The sequence below is a fragment of the Pectinophora gossypiella genome, chromosome 25 (genome assembly GCF_024362695.1).
Source record: "Pectinophora gossypiella chromosome 25, ilPecGoss1.1, whole genome shotgun sequence".
NCBI lineage: Eukaryota > Metazoa > Arthropoda > Insecta > Lepidoptera > Gelechiidae > Pectinophora > Pectinophora gossypiella.
The window spans coordinates 4,922,601-4,942,977 of NC_065428.1; the positions used below are offsets into that span (position 1 = coordinate 4,922,601).

At 38.5% G+C, this 20,377-nt stretch overlaps 1 protein-coding gene across 14 annotated transcripts; it reads right to left on the reverse strand.

The window, feature by feature from the left end:
• Positions 1-9,845: 9,845 nt before the first annotated feature.
• Positions 9,846-12,861, reverse strand: LOC126378087 (uncharacterized). 14 transcript variants are annotated; one of them, XM_050026244.1, is made up of 6 exons: positions 12,689-12,861; positions 12,482-12,583; positions 11,302-11,899; positions 11,149-11,250; positions 10,843-11,097; positions 9,846-10,740 (listed from the first exon to the last, which is right to left on the reverse strand). In XM_050026244.1, the coding sequence occupies exons 1-6, from the start codon at positions 12,845-12,847 to the stop codon at positions 10,241-10,243; spliced, it is 1,716 nt and encodes a 571-aa protein (XP_049882201.1). In that variant the 5' UTR covers positions 12,848-12,861; the 3' UTR covers positions 9,846-10,240. The 14 variants fall into 14 exon arrangements, with proteins under 14 accessions (XP_049882201.1, XP_049882198.1, XP_049882195.1 ...); XM_050026241.1 differs by having other exon boundaries at positions 9,846-10,791; XM_050026238.1 differs by having other exon boundaries at positions 9,846-10,656; positions 10,708-11,097.
• Positions 12,862-20,377: the final 7,516 nt, after the last annotated feature.

Here is a 20,377-nt window from a genome sequence, read left to right on the forward strand (position 1 = left end):
TGCAATGGACACTTACATCACAGTTAAAGATAGTGGACACGAATACAGTTAAGCAATATAGATGTCACTCTTAACTAAGTCGAGGATGAAGAGTCAGAGTAGAATAAAATAAATTGTGAAATGGAATGAGAATTTCGAAATTTAAAATGATTGAGGATGGGTGACCGCAAAAAAAAGTTTTCATCTCGAGCTCCTCCGTGCTTCGGAAGGCACGTTAAGCCGTTAGGCCCGGCTGCATTAGCAGTCATTAATAACCATCAATCCGCACTGGGCCCGCGTGATCTCCCTATCCATTCATAAGGAAGGCCCGTGCCCCAGCAGTGAGGACGTTAATGGGCTGTAGATGAATGAAATCACGTAAGAATGTGATTTGTCAAAAAGGCGCTTCCGCAGTTTCCACTGTAGCTGTATTGATACTAAGTAAACTATGCTAAACTTAAGTATTCCACTATACAACATATTAAGTTGAAATTCAACTTACGTAACAGCAATTAAATCTAAATCAATCATGGTTTCCGTATGATTACTAACTTTGCATTAAGATTATGTTTTATACAGCAAACCAATGATATTCATTTTACAAGTTATTAGGTATATGAATACGTCATGCCATTTACATTATTTTTGGTAGCAAAATACCCGTTCTTTTTTCAAAATCCGGTAACTAAGTACTTAGTTAAAATCACAATATTAGCTCAGTTGGTAGAACGCTTGCCTCTCACTTTGAGGTCCCAGGTTCGAATCCAGCACAGGCCTAAACCAATGATTGCAGAATTTGTTTCCGAATTCATGTTTGGATCATAAATTATTATCACGTGCTCAGCGGTGACGGAAAACATCGTGAAGAAACCCACATTCCCGAGAAATGCATTTTCTATGAGCTGTATTGGGCTGGTTTTCCCTTCGCGGGTTGGAAGGCAGTCGCTTCTGTAAAAAACTGGACCTGTTAAATATTCAGGTTAGGTGAACAGAACCTGTGAAAAACAGGATAATGCTAGGGTGATGATGTAAGTACATATTATTGTGATAGGTACATACAAAAAGATCAGTGTACAAAAGCTATAGCGAGCGGATGGGTGGACAGCGCGCTTATTACAACCAATAGATGGCTCACTTATTTTACTCGCTGTAATATAGTTTAATTGTGTTGTTCAGTCACGGTTCAAATATTATCCTAGTCTCTAAGTTCTGATTACAATTTCAAGACGACTTTGCCTCTCTAGTATTCAAGCTCATTGGAACACTCCACCTCTATTTCGATGCAAACGTAACTTTTTCAGATTAAGATTAATTCGTTAACGCCCTCTAACTATCTGGATCACAACTCGATGAACACTGTCATTACTTTTAAATTTATTGAGATTTTTTAATACGATTTGTTGTAACAAATGGTTTACATTTTTGTTTGTTTAAAAAAGTTTGGCTTCAAGAAATGTTTTAAGTAAAATGTCTAATTTTTAGGTTAGGTAAGCGGACTTCGTGAAAACGGGGCAACGCTTGGGGAGATGGTGAAGTAGTTTAAGTAAATCAATTACAATTATTATAAAAATTTTATTTATTTATTTTATTAATTCGGAGTACCAACAACTATAAATACAATGAATGCTTACAAATTCAATTAAAACAAAGCTATTTAATGGTATTTGCAAATGAAAACATATGATGTTACAGACTTCCTAGATAAGGAAATCATCAACTTCTCCACTACGCTGCTCCATTGCGGGTTGGTGGAGGTGTTTCGGCTAGTACCTAGCCCAGACTATTGGCTTAACATGTCCAACACACGTGATACAAATTATGTAATTCAGTGGTTTATAGCGTGAGTAGGGATTCAAACCCGTGATACTAAGATGTAAGTAAGTCGTTCTCCGAACTACGAGTAGGTTACCATGGCTTCATTATTAATGAATGCTTTAATTTCATAGTATTTATTTCAAACAGTCAAACAAACAAATGAAATCATGTCTAAACTAACTTATAATTTTAACTTTACGCAGCAAAAACTATCGCAGCTTCATACAAAGCTTTCGACTATTGCCCGGGGCGAGGCACGAGTCTCGTATTTATTTTTAGGGTTCAGTAGGCACAAGGTTTAAGAAAATATTTTGGGAGACACAAAAATATTTTCATCATGCCTATTTTTATAAGCAAAACATGATGTACTTATTTACACTTTTTACCATGTTAAAATACCATTTTTTAAGCAAATAAATGATTATGATTATGAATAAACTTTGTGATCCACTGTCCTAGACCTGCGGAGTATGATGTAAAACCTTTTCCCAGGGATACGTGAGAAGACCTCAACGGTTGCAGAGGCGGAGACGGGAGCCATCAGTACCGTAATGCAGGACAGAAAGGGCAAGTCATAGGGACTGTTACCTGACAGAGAGCTGCAGTAACTGTCAGTACTATCCAGAGGCAGAAGAGAGAGTCCTAGTACGGCTTTGACTTCTCTGGGCGCCATCCCACTCGCATCAGAGAGTACTGCGGGGCGAAAGGCAAGAAGTAAGTCACTTATCAATTTTTCCCTTAAAATGTAGCATGGAGAATGCTACACCGACAAGAGCGTGGCTCTTAAATTAGTGATGATGATGATCCACTATCGTTATTAACACGTTGAGTGCCATACTAGAAACCATGTTTAGTTCAGTGAGCCGCAGCGGACACCATGTGACCGCCAGTATGTCGGGTCCAGGAGGCCGCGTCGGTCACGGTGTATCCGCATGCCCACGATCACTTCGAAAGCCTCTAGGCGGCCGTCGGCCAGAGTTTCGACTGTTTTTACTACGGCAAGTGACCCGCGTGGCCTCACGGTACAATCTGACCCCTTGGCACAAAAAAAAACTAAGTGACTTAGAATTTATGGACATTTCAAGAAGATGTTTTCAAAAATGTTGTAGGTACATAAAGAAAGTATTTTATATCGTTCAATAGGTTATAGTTAGTTAGACATTATTTTTTGGTCTTTACTCTGTTAAATGGATAATAAAACATTACTTATTTTATTTTAACTACGTACTTGTAAATAGTATATCAGGGGGACCGACAGCGTTGTCCGCTCGGCGTCGGCGCAAGAACATACGGTTGGACGTTCGCGCAGGCCGCGACGGACACTGGTGTCTGCCATATGACATCTCGGAAAATAATAAGTAAATCGTCGTTTCTGTAAGACGCCCGTAATTTTTGAGTTATTTCCTGACAATATTTGCGAAAAAACTCCTCAACGATTTTTGGATAATTCTCGATTTATTAGTGAAGCGTCAGGGGAAAGTATGCTGTCAGACACATGGTGTCCGTTATGGCACTCAACGTGTTAAGTAGGGTTTGTGATAATTACTACTTCTTCTTCTTCTATCGCATGGATTGTGAGGTGGGTTACCAACTCCATCAACCCTGGCATCAGAGTTACTATTGAGCCGCCAAAGCCAAAGGTCCCTCCCTGACCTGACTCATGTTACGACTAATAACTTACATCAGTAAGTAGTAACGGGGACCAATGGCTTAACGTGCTTTCCGAAGCACGGATCATCTTTCTTTCGGACAATCAAGTGATAAGCCTGTGATGTTCTATAACCAAAGTAGGGATCACAAAGTGATCTTCGTGATGTGTCCCCTCTGGGATGGGATCTTCGGACTCCCGGATCGTGAGCCCAACGCTCAAACTACTGGGCCTTGGAGGCCGGAGGATAATTACTACTGTGGTTGACGTACTGTGTTAACCGGCGTTAAATCATGATGGCTACGCGTGTTACCAGGTCGTTGATATACATAACAATACAATACAATACAATACAAATACACTTTATTGCACCAAAATAAAAAGAAATAATTACAAAAAGTCTCTTAACTAAGTACATGGCAAATGGCGGCCTTATCGCTTAAAGCGATTTCTTCCAGACAACCATAAGGTGAGGAAAAAGGTAAAAAAAAAAAATTGAAAGATAACATGACAAATACATTTATTTCACACACAGAAAATACAAGAAATCAAAAATATAACGCAAAAGAGAAATAGAAATAGGTAAGCGTATAGGTAGCCTCATTGCTAGGTAACATTTTCTTCCAGGCAACTTTACCACATAACAAATAAAAATAAACCAGGGATGAACATGGGTTTAAGTATTTGACAGCCAAGCAAAGTTCACTCGAATTGTATGATAATTGGATTCAATTTTGCTTGGTTGTTAAATACTTGAACCAACGTTCATCCCTGGTTTATTTTTTTTTATTTGTAAGGTGGTTTGAGTGTAGTCTAAGCACCGTTTTAGCGCAGGCAGGTTGGTACATCATGATTAGGAAGTAATACCTAGAAAATTGACTGTCCTTTGAAGTCAAGAGAAGAAGATTCTTATCGATTCAGCATAATATAACAAAATTAAATCTATTACTTAATCATAATGCAATAAACTTTTCTATTTTTTTGTTATGGTTTGTCATTTGGATACACTACTAGGCTGGACAAGTGGGGAGCGCTGAGGGCTGTCATCCAGTAAAATAAACTAAGACACCTCGTTTAAGTGTGCTCAAAATTTTTAATAACAACAAAATATATTTTGTGCAAAAACGTTGCACGCAGTTGTTACTCTTTTGTTCGATATACGGAACCTTCATTTTCAAATGCCACGTCATCCCTTCGCCTGTTTTTTACTAACATTTTGGACAGTCATGCGTAGCAATTTACATACACACACGCGACCACTGTTTACTGTGTAGACACGTACAAATTACAACATTATTGCTGTTGCATTTTCGTACGTTGTTTTAGGGAAACTTTAGGAAGCGTAATAATGCGTGTAGCATTATGGCGATACATTGTTTTGTTTTTAGTTTTAATTTGTTTTGTTTTTTTTTGTTTTAGAGACTTTTTGTAATTATTTCTTTTTATTTTGGTGCAATAAAATGTATTTGTATTGTATTGTTTTATTTAAAGTTTCAATGTGTTAGTTGATTATGGATTGGAACATAAATCATAAGCTCACGACTAGACTATATCCCTATGGGGTAGTAGAGATAACGGCCTCCGTGGTCCAGTGGTTGAGCGTTGGGCTCACGATCCGGAGGCCCCGGGTTCGAATCCCGGTGGGGACATATCACAAAAATCTACTCTGAACCGGCGTGCGTTTATGAAACGATTGATGAATGTGGAAGAAGAAAGAGAAGTGTGTCAGGGTGGAACTGGGAACCAAATGTAACTCTATAATCTCTGCTTAGCCCGGTGGGTTTCGTATGTATAGACTTAAGAATACAAATAAGGGTCTTACTAAATCACAGCCCCAAGGAACCGTGTGCCGAAGAGCCTTGCGACAGACCTGTGCCCAGCAGTGGAACGTACCTAATAGGCTGTTTATATACTAACTAGAGTGAGGAGCTCGGTGGCGCAGCGGTAAACGTGCTCAGTCTGCGATTGTTGAAGTTAAGCAACTTTCGCAAAGGCCGGTCATAGGATGGGTGACCACAAAAAAAAGTTTTCATCTCGAGCTCTTCCGTGCTTCGGAAGGCACGTTAAGCCGTTGGTCCCGGCTGCATAAGCAGTCGTTAATAACCATCAATCCGGGCCCGCGTGATTGTTCAAGGCCCGATCTCCCTATCTATCCATAGGGAAGGCCCGTGCCCCAGCAGTGGGGACATTAATGGGCTGATGATGATGATACTTACTAAATGCTTAATTTACTTTTTGTAGTGTTTAATTACGTGTAGTTAGTTCTACTAACGCATCGTTACTTATATCATTAGCAAAGTTTAATCCTACGAAATTACTTTTCGGATTTCAGTTCAAAAACTTGTTCAATAAGAAAATGTGTATTATAACGAACATTAAAAGGAAACCTTAATAAATCATAACTAGGTGCAATGTATATAAAATGTTCAGTACAACAACTAAGTATGTACGGTAACGAGCATTAATACACTTTGGTACCATGTCACATTAACTTTTTTGATAAATTTAACTGTAAGTCTCGCTAAATGTCAAATATGTTAGTGCGACAGAGTCTTAAAGTGGGTACATTATATTGCCCGTGACTGTACAATGGCCACCCTAACATCATCAATCATCATCTTCCTATTCCTGTGATCCCATTTTCACAGGGTCTGCTTACCTAACCTGAAGATTTGACAGGTCCGGTTTACAGAAGCGACTGCCTGTCTGACCTTCCAACCCACCAAGGGATAACCAGCCCAATACAAGTTAAGTCACATGCTTCATTCAATGTGGGTTTCCTCACGATCTTTTCCTTCATCGCTTAGCACGTGATAACCTTTGTGATCCAAACATGAATTTGAAAATCATTGGTTTAGGTCCGTGCTAGGATTCGAACCTGCGATCTTGCGATGAGAGGCAAGCTCTTCCATGGCTTCCTAATGACTACCCATACCAAATGACAGTTAAAAATCTGTCACCAAAAGGTTGATCAACTAAATCACAATGCCCATAGGTTAATGGCTTTTCGATTTCTGCTTCTATCGTGTGGGTTGTTTGGTAGATGATCAACCTCAGCAACCCTCAGAGTTATTATTTAGCCGCCATTAATATGGTAAGATTGCGATTAAGTGCTTGCCTATCATGCATTAAATAAAGACGGACGGTTAGGTACCTTCATTACTGTTCACATTTATATTACTCCACATCTAATACATATAGCACGTGTTTGTATATGTTACTATAAAAATATTTTACCATAACAATTATTAGCGTTATCCATAAATCGTTCCAAGTTATTACATGCTGACGTAAAAAGAATTAAACTTGTACGAAACTGAAATACTTGAGTAAAGTTGTTATAAAAATAGTTTTCTAATTAATGTAACTTCTGTGGTGCAATTCATTTTGTTTACTTAATTGTAAGGTCGTAGAGTTTATTTATAAGTAATTAAATTAGCCATGCATAAATCATGTATAGTTTAGGGCATGCAATGTGTCACTCATACTTATTTGATAATTAATGAGAATAAAAACTACTTATTTCGGCCACATCGAATCAATTCATCTAATTAGTCGGGCATAATTATTCAAAAATACAATGTAATGGCAGAAACAAGCAAATAACTGTTGCTTGATATTTGAATCACATTATATATTGAATTATGTTGCTACTTTTATTCCTTGTCTTTATTTTAACCAGGATAATATTGGGTGGAAGATGTTGTGCCTGAGTGTAATTAAAAGTGTCATCATTAAAACACGGGTTCTTACCGCGTTTAAAATAAGGATATGAGACTCCCAATATTTCGACTCTGTTGCAAGTGCCATGATCACGGGATGACTGATGAGATTGGAGTGGAGTAGGTAGATCCATAATTTCGGGAGTCTCATATCCCTATTTTAAACGCGGTAAGAACCCGTTATTATGTGTTTTAATTATTATAATAACCGCATAAACTGAAAACAATGTAAAAAGTGTCATGATTTATACCCAAAAACATAGATGAAAGATGCATATATCTGAATTGAATGAGAATTGGGATTAGAAATGTTATTCATTGATATATTACCTAATATAAGACTTGTGAATAAACATAAAGTCCCTACGTCACGTGAGCAGACCTTAAAATCTTGCAATACCAACCTAGTTCTAAGCTAATGTACTAAAATTATACCCAATCTCGATTAAAACACTCAACACAGCGCAGTATAAATTGAATGGCCATTCGAGCGGTAACACAACATGATTACCCCGGTACTACGTGTTTGCTGACACGTTCAATCGTGAGTAACAGTCATAAACAGGCAAAAGTTGAAGTTAGCACTCTGACTATTCGTCGGCTTGCTAACTGTAACGGCATTCTTGCACACTGAAGCGAACTAGGGAGTATAACGATGGCAGAACTCGGACTCACTTTAAATTTCGACACTAAAATCCTTATTCTACGAGTAAGATGCTAATTCAAATTTTGAGGCAGTTGAGGCAACCTCAAGGTCTTCCTCGAACTCAACACAAAATCTGTATTTTGAAACGGCGCCTCAACTTTATCTCTAATTTACTCCAGCAGGGCATGACGTCATTATTTTGGTAATATTATGTTGGTAGTATGATATGCTCGAACGTAGAACCCTTGTCCAGGGTACGGGTGAAGACCTCAACGGTTGCAGAGGCGAAGATGGGAGCCATCGGTACGGCAATGCAGGACGGAAGAGTCAAGTCACAGGGACTGTAACCTGGAACCTGATAGAGAGCAGCAGTAACTATCAATACTATTCAGAGGCGGAGGACAGGAGTCCTAATATGGCTTTGTAGTAAAATATATTATTTATGACCAAGATAGGGTACCAAACTGTAAATGGTCATCCGGATCAAACCATATCTCACATGTTGAACGAGTGCCCTCTGCACCGGTTCCCAGGTGGTATAACCGGGCTGAATTGTGTGACGGATGCGGCAGAGACTTGTTTAGGGGAGCTTAAGCTGGATATATGATCCACGCAGGATATTTTACTTTTGTCTGCCATACGCAATAATAATAACCAAGATAGGGTCTTAAAAAGTGATGCGAGTATAAAATTCTGTAGAATATCATTCTGTATGGTCTGCATTGAGCCTTAGTAATAACCCTGATACCAGGGTTGATGACGAGTGAAATATTTGTAACCAAGATAGGGTCTTAAAAAGTGATGCGAGTATGAGGCATATCTTTCTGTATGTCCTGGGTTGAGGCTCAATAACCCATCAGGGCTGATGACAAGGGAAGATTTAACAAAAGTCCACTAGACCAAACTCCTAGAATGAGACGCATTACACTACATTGTAACAGACAGCTGTAGTTAATATTCGCAGCTAAAACTTTACCGTTTACACAAACCACGGTATTCAGGTGAAGTCAGTTGGTACCTGGATCTAGTTAGATAGTGCCCAATTTTCCTTACAACCTAAATTAGTATATTCGTCGAAATCATCAAAATATACATTAACTTGTTTTGCTCAAATGTTTAGCGTGCTTGAGGAAAGACCGAGTTGTAAATAGGTCTGTTAACACGTTCATGCAAGCATCCCACTAAGTCCGTCAGATGAGGCGTTGCGCATGGTCTTTCCATACAAAATTAAACGACGTTCATACACGTCCCGAGAAATATAAAATAATTATCATACATACATCTTCACACTAACGTTGTATAACGTCAACGTATACATACGTTTTGTCACACAAAATAAAGATTGCACCCTGAATTACAAAAAGAACGTAATTATACGTCAACGTATATATACGTTCCAGCATAGTTCCTAAACATTTTGCTTGTCTATTAAAGACCTAACGTCATAACACGTCAACGTTTATAGGCGTTGTGCCACTAAACATGTATTTTATCTATTGAATAAGTAGCCACGTCTTATCACGGTACCGTGAATATACGTTGTGCTTTCTAGTTTAGTTAATACACTCGCCAGAAATACTAGAACGTGTATAAACGTTAACGTTTATAACCGTTGTGTCACAAAAAGGTTTTTTAAATTTTGTGCTTATGTAACAACGTTTTATCACGGTAACGTTGGTGTACGCTGTGTTTCAGAGCATAGTTTTCATATTAGCTAGTAATACCGAAACGCACGTGTACGTTAACGTATGTTTACGTTCTGCTGTAAGAAATTGCTAATACACGTTTTTAATACAAAGGGACGCTTATGTACGTTAACGGTTATTCATGTAGTGCTACAAAACATTGCATCAAGTTTATTTTTTTAATGAACAAGGACGTACATAATATACGTTTCGTTATTTTTCAGTACTTAAGCATTGTTATGTAGTTTTTAGGTATTATTCAGTCAATAAAACACTAAAGGTTATGTTTGTTTTTATTATTTTTCTCCTTTGAGCAAATATGGTTTCATGAGATGATGCACAAGCTTTTCGGTTTTTTTTCCTTTCTGAACCTCGTTTTCAGCGTCTTTTCCGGCATACATCATTAAATTTAGAACATAACCATCTGATGATATCAGTTCGTAGAATTTTATGCCATAACGGGCTTTTTTGCTTTTTATGTATTGCCGGAATGATAGTCGACCCCGGAATAAGAGCAGAGATTCATCCAAACTGAGATCTCTGTATGGCTTATAACAATCTCTGAAGTTCTTACACAGCATTTCAATAAAATTCAAATTTTTTTCTTTTCCTTTTGCTGTTAAATCTGATGCACATAGGCATCTTAGAATTTGTTCGAATCTTCTTGCTGACATTATAAAAGAAAATATTGGGTGGTAATACAGTGGATCACTGTATGTAAAATGCTTTCGTTTTTGGGGAATTTTTATTTGACCCATAAGCAAACACAAACCGAGAAACTTACGGACTTCTTGGTTCGTGTCTTTAAATTGTAATGACGTGTATTCCTGGTTGCTGGTCTTTTTGACAAACAAAGTGCTTTTCCATAGGCGTTAGTAGTGCATGTTACAATATAGTCAATAATATTAGGTGGGAACGTTTTATGAAAAACATCTAAGACCGTCGTACCTGGACCGACATTAAATTGAGCACCCGCAGAAAGGGCATCAAATTTAAATAACGGTATATCCGCTTTTGTAGTTTCCCAGTCATTTGGAGCTTCAATGTCGTTACCAGACTGTCTAACATTACCCTCTTCCGGGATTCCGGTCGGATTATTTCTTTGGGCATCTTCAGATCTTGATGGCAATAGTGACGCACGGGGCGAGTTATTTCTTTCAGCTTCAACCAGATTCGGTGGCGGCGGCGACGCAGGTGAGTCATTTCTTTCACCTTCAACCAGATCCGGTGGCGACGGCGACGCAGGTGAGTCATTTCTTTCAGCTTCAACCGGATCCGGTGGCGGCGGCGACGCAGGTGAGTTATTTCTTTCAGCTTCAACCGGATCCGGTGGCGGCGGCGACGCAGGTGAGTCATTTCTTTCAGCTTCAACCGGATCCGGTGGCGGCGGCGACGCAGGTGAGTCATTTCTTTCAGCTTCAACCGGATCCGGTGGCGGCGGCGACGCAGGTGAGTCATTTCTTTCAGCTTCAACCGGATCCGGTGGCGGCGGCGACGCAGGTGAGTCATTTCTTTCAGCTTCAACCGGATCCGGTGGCGGCGGCGACGCAGGTGAGTCATTTCTTTCAGCTTCAACCGGATCCGGTGGCGGCGGCGACCCAGGTGAGTCATTTTTTTTAGCTTCAACCGGATCCGGTGGCGGCGGCAAACCAGGTGAGTCATTTCTTTCAGCTTCAACCGGATCCGGTGGCGGCGGCGAACCAGGTGAGTCATTTCTTTCAGCTTCAACCGGATCCGGTGGCGGCGGCGACGCAGGTGAGTCATTTCTTTCAGCTTCAACCGAATCCGGTGGCGGAGGCGACGCAGGTGAGTCATTTCTTTCAGCTTCAACCGGATCCGGTGGCGGCGGCGATGCCAGAGGTGACTGATTTCTCGTACAAATTGACATATTTTCTATTTCTGTCGGGTCAGGAAGCAAAGATGAGATTTCTAAAACTTTTATATCACCCAAGTTGTTCCTTAAAGTTTCTGAATGCAAAAAAATTGTGTCTGCACTGTCATCAGCATGTTCAACTTTCGCCTGTTTTGTTTTAGGTTTGTTTGTGCCATTGTTTGAAGTGGTTGAATGGGAACGTTTAAGAGCTAAACGGCGGCGGCGATGAGAATCAAAAATACTGCTATTACTTGAAGCTTTCGAAAACGAATCGGTTTCGTTATCATCGTCATTATCTGTACCAGCTTCAGACTCAGAACTGCTCCCCAAAGATGGTTTAGTGCGTCTGCAACAAAATTCCAAATCACTAACAACACTACTGTCTGAATCGTCAGAGGCAGGATCATATTCTTCATCGGAGCCATACTCTCCATCGTCGCTAAATGGGTCTGGTGTACTTTGCCGTGATGAGACATTATCTTCAAACATTTTCATTGAAGCCTTGTTCGTCCGTTGTGGTCGTTTCTCCTCCTGCAGAAAGTAAAATTATTTAAAACTATAGCTTCTGCCCCGCGACTACATTCACTCACATCGGAATCCCGCGAGAACCTTATTGTTTCCCGAGATAAAAAGTATACTATGTTCTTCTTCAAAACATTACCAATTTATGTTCAAAATTTCATTCAAATCCGTTAAGCCGTTTAGGCATGAAAGAATAACAAACAAAGAAACAAATAAACTTTCAATAATAGTAGGATTAGCTATTACCCCGCTATAACGTTCGCCCATGTCGAATTCCTGCCCTGCCTTTAGTTTCCCGGGATAAAAAGTATCCTATGTTTTTTTCGGGATATGGTCTATCTATGTGCAATTGTTATTGTTACTGTTGACAATAAACTATATTATTATTATTATTAAAATTTCATGGAATTCCATGAAATTTTGCACCAGCGGTTTAGGCGTAAAAACGTAGCAAACAAATTTTCAGATTTATAATATTAGTAGGATTTATCAGCTCACAAGAACCCAATAACTGACACCTAAATTGTTTATCACAAAATTGTATATTTAGATAGTTACCTGCCTAGTTCTTATAAATAAAAAATAACTTACCGTGTCCATTTCAATAGATTTCGTCGTATTTTTTCTATTGCAGGTCTCATTTTTGTCTTTTCCTTTGGGTCGTCTTTTTTTAGATTTCCTCTTACTTTCCATCTAAAACAATAAAATTAATGAAAATTATATGATAGTAGATCAAAATTATTACCGAAATATATCTTACAATACACAAAAACATCGAGAAAATTAATGTTTACTTACGACGGTGATTTCGCGCGTAATTGGTTTGCGTCGTGTTCCCGCTGCGAGCGCAACAGCCTCACTGACAGTATGGCGGCGCGTACAAAGGTCACCGTGTGATGACGTTGTGCGTTTGTGGTGTGGGTACTTGTAACTGTGTGAGTGACTGGGAATCATCATGAAATAAAACACATTTCCAGTGGCGCTACAAGTCCGAGATTTAGATATGGTGTGGCGCTAGTACGTAGTTTTATGATTTTTATACGGATATCCAACGTTCTTGTACGTTCTACGCTTTACTCATGTTTTTATTTCGGCGTGATAAAACGATGTGCTACATCACTTAGATTGATTTTCGACGTATACCTACGTTGTTAGCATGAATGTGTTAATAGATATACTTACTTAATATTAAACGTGGAGCTTGCTTATTTGTAAACTAACAATGCGAGGCATGTGCCCTGCACGCCTTTCTAGGTGTTAAACGTGACTTTCCACGAATATGAAGGTACACAAAACGCGAGGCTCATCATCATTAACTCACGCCTATTTCCCATCGGAGTAAGCAGAGACTATAGAATTCCATTTGCTTCGATCCTGGCACACTTTTCTTGCTTCCTCCACATTCATCAATCGCTTCATACACGCACGCCAGTTCAGAGTATTAAACCTTTTCTAAGGATATCTCCAATTTGGTCATCGTAAGTCCTTCTCGGTCTTCCTCTGTCAGCCCTACCATCAACTATCAAAACACGAGGCATGCGTCTCATATGCCACGCAATCTTTGCATCCGCCTTTTGACTAATGATGTCTACGTTTAATTTATCTTTCGATATTTAATAAGGTACAGTAACACGCCTCAAGTCTTTTAATTGCTAGACTTTTGGAAGGCACGCATGAAGGCTAATACCACAAAGGACCTTGAAGACACTTTAATCTACGGGTGGTAATGACACAATTGAGGATACAAATCGATAGTTAGTATCGGTCGGTCGGTCGTGATCGGTAGTAGTTAGTTTGATGGATAGTTCTACCTTAGAAATCTGCTGATGGTTTTTCCTGTGATGATATCTTGTAAATGACAAAAGATTATATTTTTTTTAAATAAAACCAAAATCAGAAACACGTCAATTATTTATAATGGAGCAAACCAACTATTTAAACAAACGAGGGTTACAATTAGGGTAAGCAAACATATCAGTTGGCCACGCGAAAGTGTTTCCTCGCCGATATCTTCACAGGAACAGAGATCGCTGCTTGGTTTATACGCTCGGGTGGTGACTGGGTAGGCGCCCCTCCACTCATAATATATCACAAATTATAATATGCTTTGCTTCACAAATTATAGGGTGTTTAGGGAGTTTAGTATGTTAGCTCCCTGAACACCCTGAACAAATTGCTGAAGAAAAACCTTAGGATCCGTCTCATGCACTCTACAACCCCTTTATTGACCGGACTGAACACTGTTATGGAAAATATTTTACCACCTTTTGTATTTTATATGTTCTCGCAACTAACTTGATATGATTTGATATCATATTTTTATGATGGATTCAACGCGTAGTAATGATAAATTGTTCTCATACTACTTGCTACCATAAAAGTTTAGAGCCGACTTTCATTCTCGTGAGATAGAAAGTTATAAAATTTGATATCACAATCATCATCAAATCTCACATTGCGATTTGTATTTCGAGAGTAGATGAACGATAAACACGTGTAGCAGGTGCATTTACGAGAACATCTGATAGAATAGCAATGTTATCTAGACAAGTGAAAAACAACGACTGTGGAATCATCTTCAACCAACCACCAGACAATCAGATGATCAGCCTGTAATGTCCTAATCAAACTAGAGATCTCAAAGTAGTTTTTGTGATATTTCTCCACCGAGACTTGAACCCGGGACTTCCGGAGCGTGAGCCTAACGCTTACCCACTGGACCACGGAGACCGCTAATAATTTATAGAAGTAATTTTGATGGAATTTTAATATTATTATATTGGCAAGGACTTTTTTCCCTTTTGATGGGTTTGCTCTTGGCCCCAGACTTGCCCGATGGTATTGACGCCTAAGCTAGAGCGGGCTCGCCCAGAAGGTGCCTGTTTACTCTGGCGTTTGGCACTTTGGACGTTGGAAGCCAAAATATTGTTTAGTATAGCTATTCAAGGAAGGATCATATTTATTTTTGGATAGACACAGAATTATTGAGGACAGAAGAGGCAAGATGATTGGACACCTAATAAGACACGACGAATTAATTAAAAACATCATAGAAGGAAAGCTAGAAGGAAAGAGAGGAAGGGGAAGACCAAGAAGAGCTTACATGGAACAGATTAAAGAAAAGGTTAACGTCGTGTCTTATAGGGAAGTCAAGGAATTGGCCTTTGATAGACTGGAATGGAAAATGCTACACCGACAATAGCGTGGCTCTTAAATTGATGATGATGAGACACAGACAACATAGCGTAACATAACATCATGCCTGATCGCCCGAGGGGGCCGGCACGGATGTATAGCATAAACACCCACTCCTCACAGCTATGTTTAAGTTTTATGTAGCAGAAGACGAGCCTATTGGCACAAACCCTTGAATCACGATATCAATTATCTATGATCCAAACGTGAATCCAAACTTATACAGGTTGTTAGTGAGATTGTAACGAATACTAAGGGGGATGATTCAGTCCATTGGGAACCACCAAACATTTTTCTCTAGCATCAATAGGGTAGTTTTCAACTAGGTTAGAAATGTTAGAATATGATGATTTAGGTATTTGATAAATAAATAAATAAGATAATTAAATACCTCAATATGTGAAACTGAGATTCTGGTCAAGACTAGCGTAAGCATAGATAAACAAACAAAATTTAACTTAGATGGCCGCAATCTTGGACGTCATAGAAAAATGTGGCAAAATGTCGCACTTAGTTTTCGTTATTCAAATTCATTAATAAGTTAAATAGAAAAAATAAAACTTTTTTTGACCCCTTTAGATCTGTCTTTATTTAGTTATCCCATGATCAACTCCCTAGCATTATCCCGTTTTTCACAGGGTCAGTGTAACCTGAAGTTTTGACAGGTCCGGTTTTTAAAAGAAGCGTCTGCCTGTCTGACCTTCCAACCCGCGAAGGGAAAACCAGCCCAATACATGTTAGGTCATATACCTCCGAAAATGCATTTCTCGGGAATGTCGGTTTCCTGACGATTTTTCCCTTCATTATAGTTATCGGAATTTTATAATTTATTCTTGGCCAAGGAAACTAACCAATTGTTATTACAATCTCACCTACAGTATCCATTACTATGAATAATAACATTAAGTAACTAACAACGATAAGGACAAAGCCAAGATATCCAATCTCATTACAAGTTTGCCAAACTATCCACGGATTAATCATCTTTCTTTGTTAACAAGTACATTACATACATTTTGTATATTCGTGTATTTTTAGTACATTTGTACTGTTGCTAAATGTTTTATAGTAGTTAATGTCATTTGCGGCAAATCTAAAAAAAGTCACTTCAAAAATGTTTGTAAGTTTTGTTGGTGTGCAGTTTGATATTTGATTTGATTTGATTAGTTGAGATAACGTTCATCATATCATTTTTTTTACAGATGAGTATACATACTGTGATGGATAGATACAGCTGGCCGTTAAAATACCAGATGAGAACCCTTGGCGCTCCTCAGAAGTGATTCCTAATGAGAAAGATGGAGTCACAAGTAAGTAATGACAACATGCAGCCACTTCTGATATGAAGCCCCAATGTGAATATGATGCACTTTGTGAATACAACTTAACCAATGCATACATACATAAACGCCTATTTCTATTTTGGTAAGCAGTAACTATGGAATTCCATTTGCTTCCATTGTGACTTCTTTTGCTTCCTCCACGTTCATCAATCGTTTCATACACGCACGCGGTTTCAGGGTAGATCACCCTAAACTTTTTCTAAAGACATCCCCAATTTGTGAAATGTAATCAGTCAATAGTACTAAATACTGTGATACTGTTAAGTTGGCTTGGCCACGTAGAGCAGATGAAGAATAATAGAATTACGAAAACAGTTTATAAAGCGAAGGTTGGTGGTAGGGCTGGTAGACGAAGAGCTAGAAAGACTACATTGTTCAATTAGAAAAGGTTCAGTAAAATGTACTCTGAACCGGCGTGCGTATATGAAAAGATTGATGAATGTGGAGGAACCAAGAGAATTATGTCAGGATTTAAGCAAATTACATTCCATAGTCTCCGGTAACCCCGGTGGGAAAGAGGGATGAGTTTATGTATGTAATCAATCTATAGTCCACATAATGGTACTTTTTCAGCCGATATGTACTACCTACCATGTTACCGGCCACAAAAAAATACTTACGTAGTATATGTTTAAAATTTACATTTGTATAGATTGTTAACATGAATATTCACTACTAATGGGTGTGTATCGTACGTCGTTTGCCCATTGATAGCGTAATGATATGATACGGTAAAGTTAAGCGTCCACTTGCTACAAAACAACATGTATCTACATATTGCTTCATGGACTTTTTATTTTATATTGTCTTCTTGTACTTTTTTCTACTTTCTTTCTTGTTGCTGCTTTTCTTTTCAAAGAAATATAATGGTCAAAATATCGACGATGTGCGATTTGAACTATTTCTGTTTCGAAAAAAAATGCTTAAGTAATTATTGTTGTAAAGATTTATAATAATGAAAGTAGGTAGCCAATTAATATTTCACTACTAACCAAAAGCTCCTCAGTTTTAATCATCTCATTTAGATCGCAAAAAAACATTTGTCATTTTAGTTTTGTATCGTACTGTGTCCAAATTCTATGATTATTTGATCAAGAGTTTGTTGCTTATTTCTTCGTCTGCTGCAGGATTCATGAGACTAAAAATATAACCTTTCACATACGGAAATAGCGTGTTATAACAGACGTCCAGCTTTACGATCGCGTGTGTACATTTGCCTGTTTTCTCTCATTACAAGTAGTTTAGGGCTTTCGATTGCATGCGCCGCCCTGTGTGTTTTGATGAGTTGGTTTTTACGACAATTGGTTGTCTGTAAGTGCTGTTTGCTTGAGCATTTCTGTGATCACTCAGGGTTCGCTTTTGGGGTATTTAAGTTTATTGTTCTATAAACTAGTTGAAAATATTAATAAATCATAGAAATTAGAATTTTGATGACTGTTTAACTCAGTCACATGTTCTCTTTGCAAATGCAAAGATTTAAATTTGAAATTTTAATTCTATGTGTACAATTTTAAATTCATAATTTAATTTTATAGTTTTTAATCTTAAATATAATGTTATGGATTATATAAAGATATCATTATTTGTGTCCAAATCTTTAACCTTAACTTAGTAATTATCTTGACCTAAATCCAATGCTTCAAACCTATTGAGACCTACAATCTCCTCTCACGTCTTCAATGGCTCCATAAAGATACAGATTTGATACGTCAATAGTATTTTATTTCAACCTTTTCATCTCCATTTGACTAATGTTCAATACGTGACGAGATACCATCATTTTTTGTGTTGCTATACTCGTATTGAGGCTTCTATCAATAGAATTGACAGACAGACAGTACGTATAAGTAGATAATACGAGTTCGTAATCCCTATCAGTGTTAGCAGAGACAACTTAGAAGAAATCTAGTAGGTCTAAAAAGTCACATTGAAGCAATTCATTTTCAAAAATAACATCGTGATTAGACATTTGTTGACAATGCGACTTACTCTTATATGAGCAAATGTCAAATTGCCATATTTTGTTTTTAGATGAATTGCTTCCATGTGGGCCTTTTGCACTGCAGAGAAGCTTTGACTAATGTAAAAAACGTGATAAGATACCAATCTTTATTTGTTTATGACTCAATTGAGGTCGTATACCATTCGATTTGATACGAGTAGTGGGGAACCTGATGGTAAATTATTTATTATGGTCGTTTTTGGGTAGATTTATGAGTGCGGATGCTATATTTTTTGTATCAAGTTCATAATTTCTGTCTGGGTTCTTCGTGATTGTCTTCCCTCATTCAGCGCTTATTGCTATTGACCCACTAGGGTCTTTCAAATAGTATTCCATTCATCAAGAATTGAATTGAATCAAATAGTATTCCTCTCAGTCGACGCCCTGAGTCGAGGTTCAACAGGACATCGTAAGGCCTGTTTTTTTTTAAATTTTGTACCAGGTGAGAGCCCTCAGCGCTCCCCATTTATCCGGCCAAGTAGTTAATGCCATCTGGGGCAAATCTACAATAAGTCACGTCAAAAAAAAAAGAATTCGTGATTGTCATACATAAAACATAAGCTCACAGCTGTATTCCAATTAGGACAGTCAGAGGTGCATCTATCGCAAGATGAACTAAGAACCCATACCACATCGAGCTTTCTATTAGTCTTACGTGACATGTGGTGAGTCGTATTGCCGTGTATAATGGTCTTTAATAGTGGTGTAATGGTTATTTTGGGACGATAACATAAAACACTTCCTCCTGCTCTTATTCCGCTCTAAGTGGGATCGGCACAACATGTATTTCCCTTCCATTCATTTTTGTCAATCATCTCAGTACTCACATCTTTCACACACATATCCTTCCTCACATAAATTGAGGCTATCTTGAACTGATATTAGGCAGCTAAATTACTCAATTGTATAACAATATTTTATGTTTATTTTTATTTTTTTTAAAGAATGTCTAGGGCCCTGTGCCAAGGTTTTTCTTGCAGCTTCTTTTCCCCGGCTATACAGGTTGTGAGAAGCTGCAGTAGTTTTAGGCGGATGAGACGTTCGTTATGTAAAATTGACGATTCAAAGTGTAACTATGTTACCTATTGAATAAAGATATTTTTGAATTTGAATTTGAACATTAAACCTCTCACTCCTAAAACACATCCAATTCAAGTTGTTAGTTCAAAGCATCTCAAAAAATGTCAAAACCACTTTCTTCAAACTTTGAAAGTTTCGAATATCAGTGCGACCGCAAACTACGGTCGTATGGAAAAAAAATGATTTGTCAAACTAGTTCGACGAGTTGTGCTACTCTGGTGGGGTAAGAACGCGCTGCCGGTTACTTGGATGTAGTAAGTAACTTGTTTGAAGTTAAAGGTGATTGAAACTAATGAAATAATTCCAGGAATAATGAAAAACAGTTTTACTACTACTTTTACACGTGCAAACATCAAATTGGTCTTTTTAAACCCCAGAAACCGTTGAGCTGCTTAATTATTATCAAAGGCTTTTCATGTTGGTGGTGAGATCAATCGACTCCATCAACGTCGACGTAAAGTTGTTACGGGGTTATAATTATATTTAGTTAAGCCGCGGAATTATGCGAAACCATACCAGTGGCCACCGCCATTTTTCCTAAGCTACCCCCTAGCACCGACCAAGACCCCCGGTATCGATACGGATGCGTACGGATACCGGGGGTCTTAATCGGTGCAAGTCTGACATGATCCTCCCACTGCTTCCGCGGTATCATCATCTCCCTAGCAATATCCCGTTGTTCACAGGGTCCGCTTACCTAACCTGAAGATTTGACAGGTCCAGTTTTTTACAAAAGCGACTGCCTGTCTTGCCTTCCAACCCGCGAAGGGAAAACCAGCCCGATAGAGGTTAGGTCACATACCTCCGAAAATGCATTTCTCGGGAATGCGGGTTTCCTTACGATGTTTTCCTTCACCGCTGAGCACG

What these genes read in the sequence shown, in the direction of transcription:
- LOC126378087 (XM_050026236.1), bottom strand. Translation starts at nt 12,847, where the DNA reads ATGATGATTCCCAGTCACTCACACAGTTACAAGTACCCACACCACAAA. An exon ending in TTACGCGCGAAATCACCGTC is followed by an intron (nt 12,584 to 12,688) that starts GTAAGTAAACAT and finishes TTATTGTTTTAG; the next exon opens with ATGGAAAGTAAGAGGAAATC. An exon ending in AGCTGAAAGAAATGACTCAC is followed by an intron (nt 11,251 to 11,301) that starts CTGCGTCGCCTC and finishes GAAATGACTCAC; the next exon opens with CTGCGTCGCCGCCGCCACCG.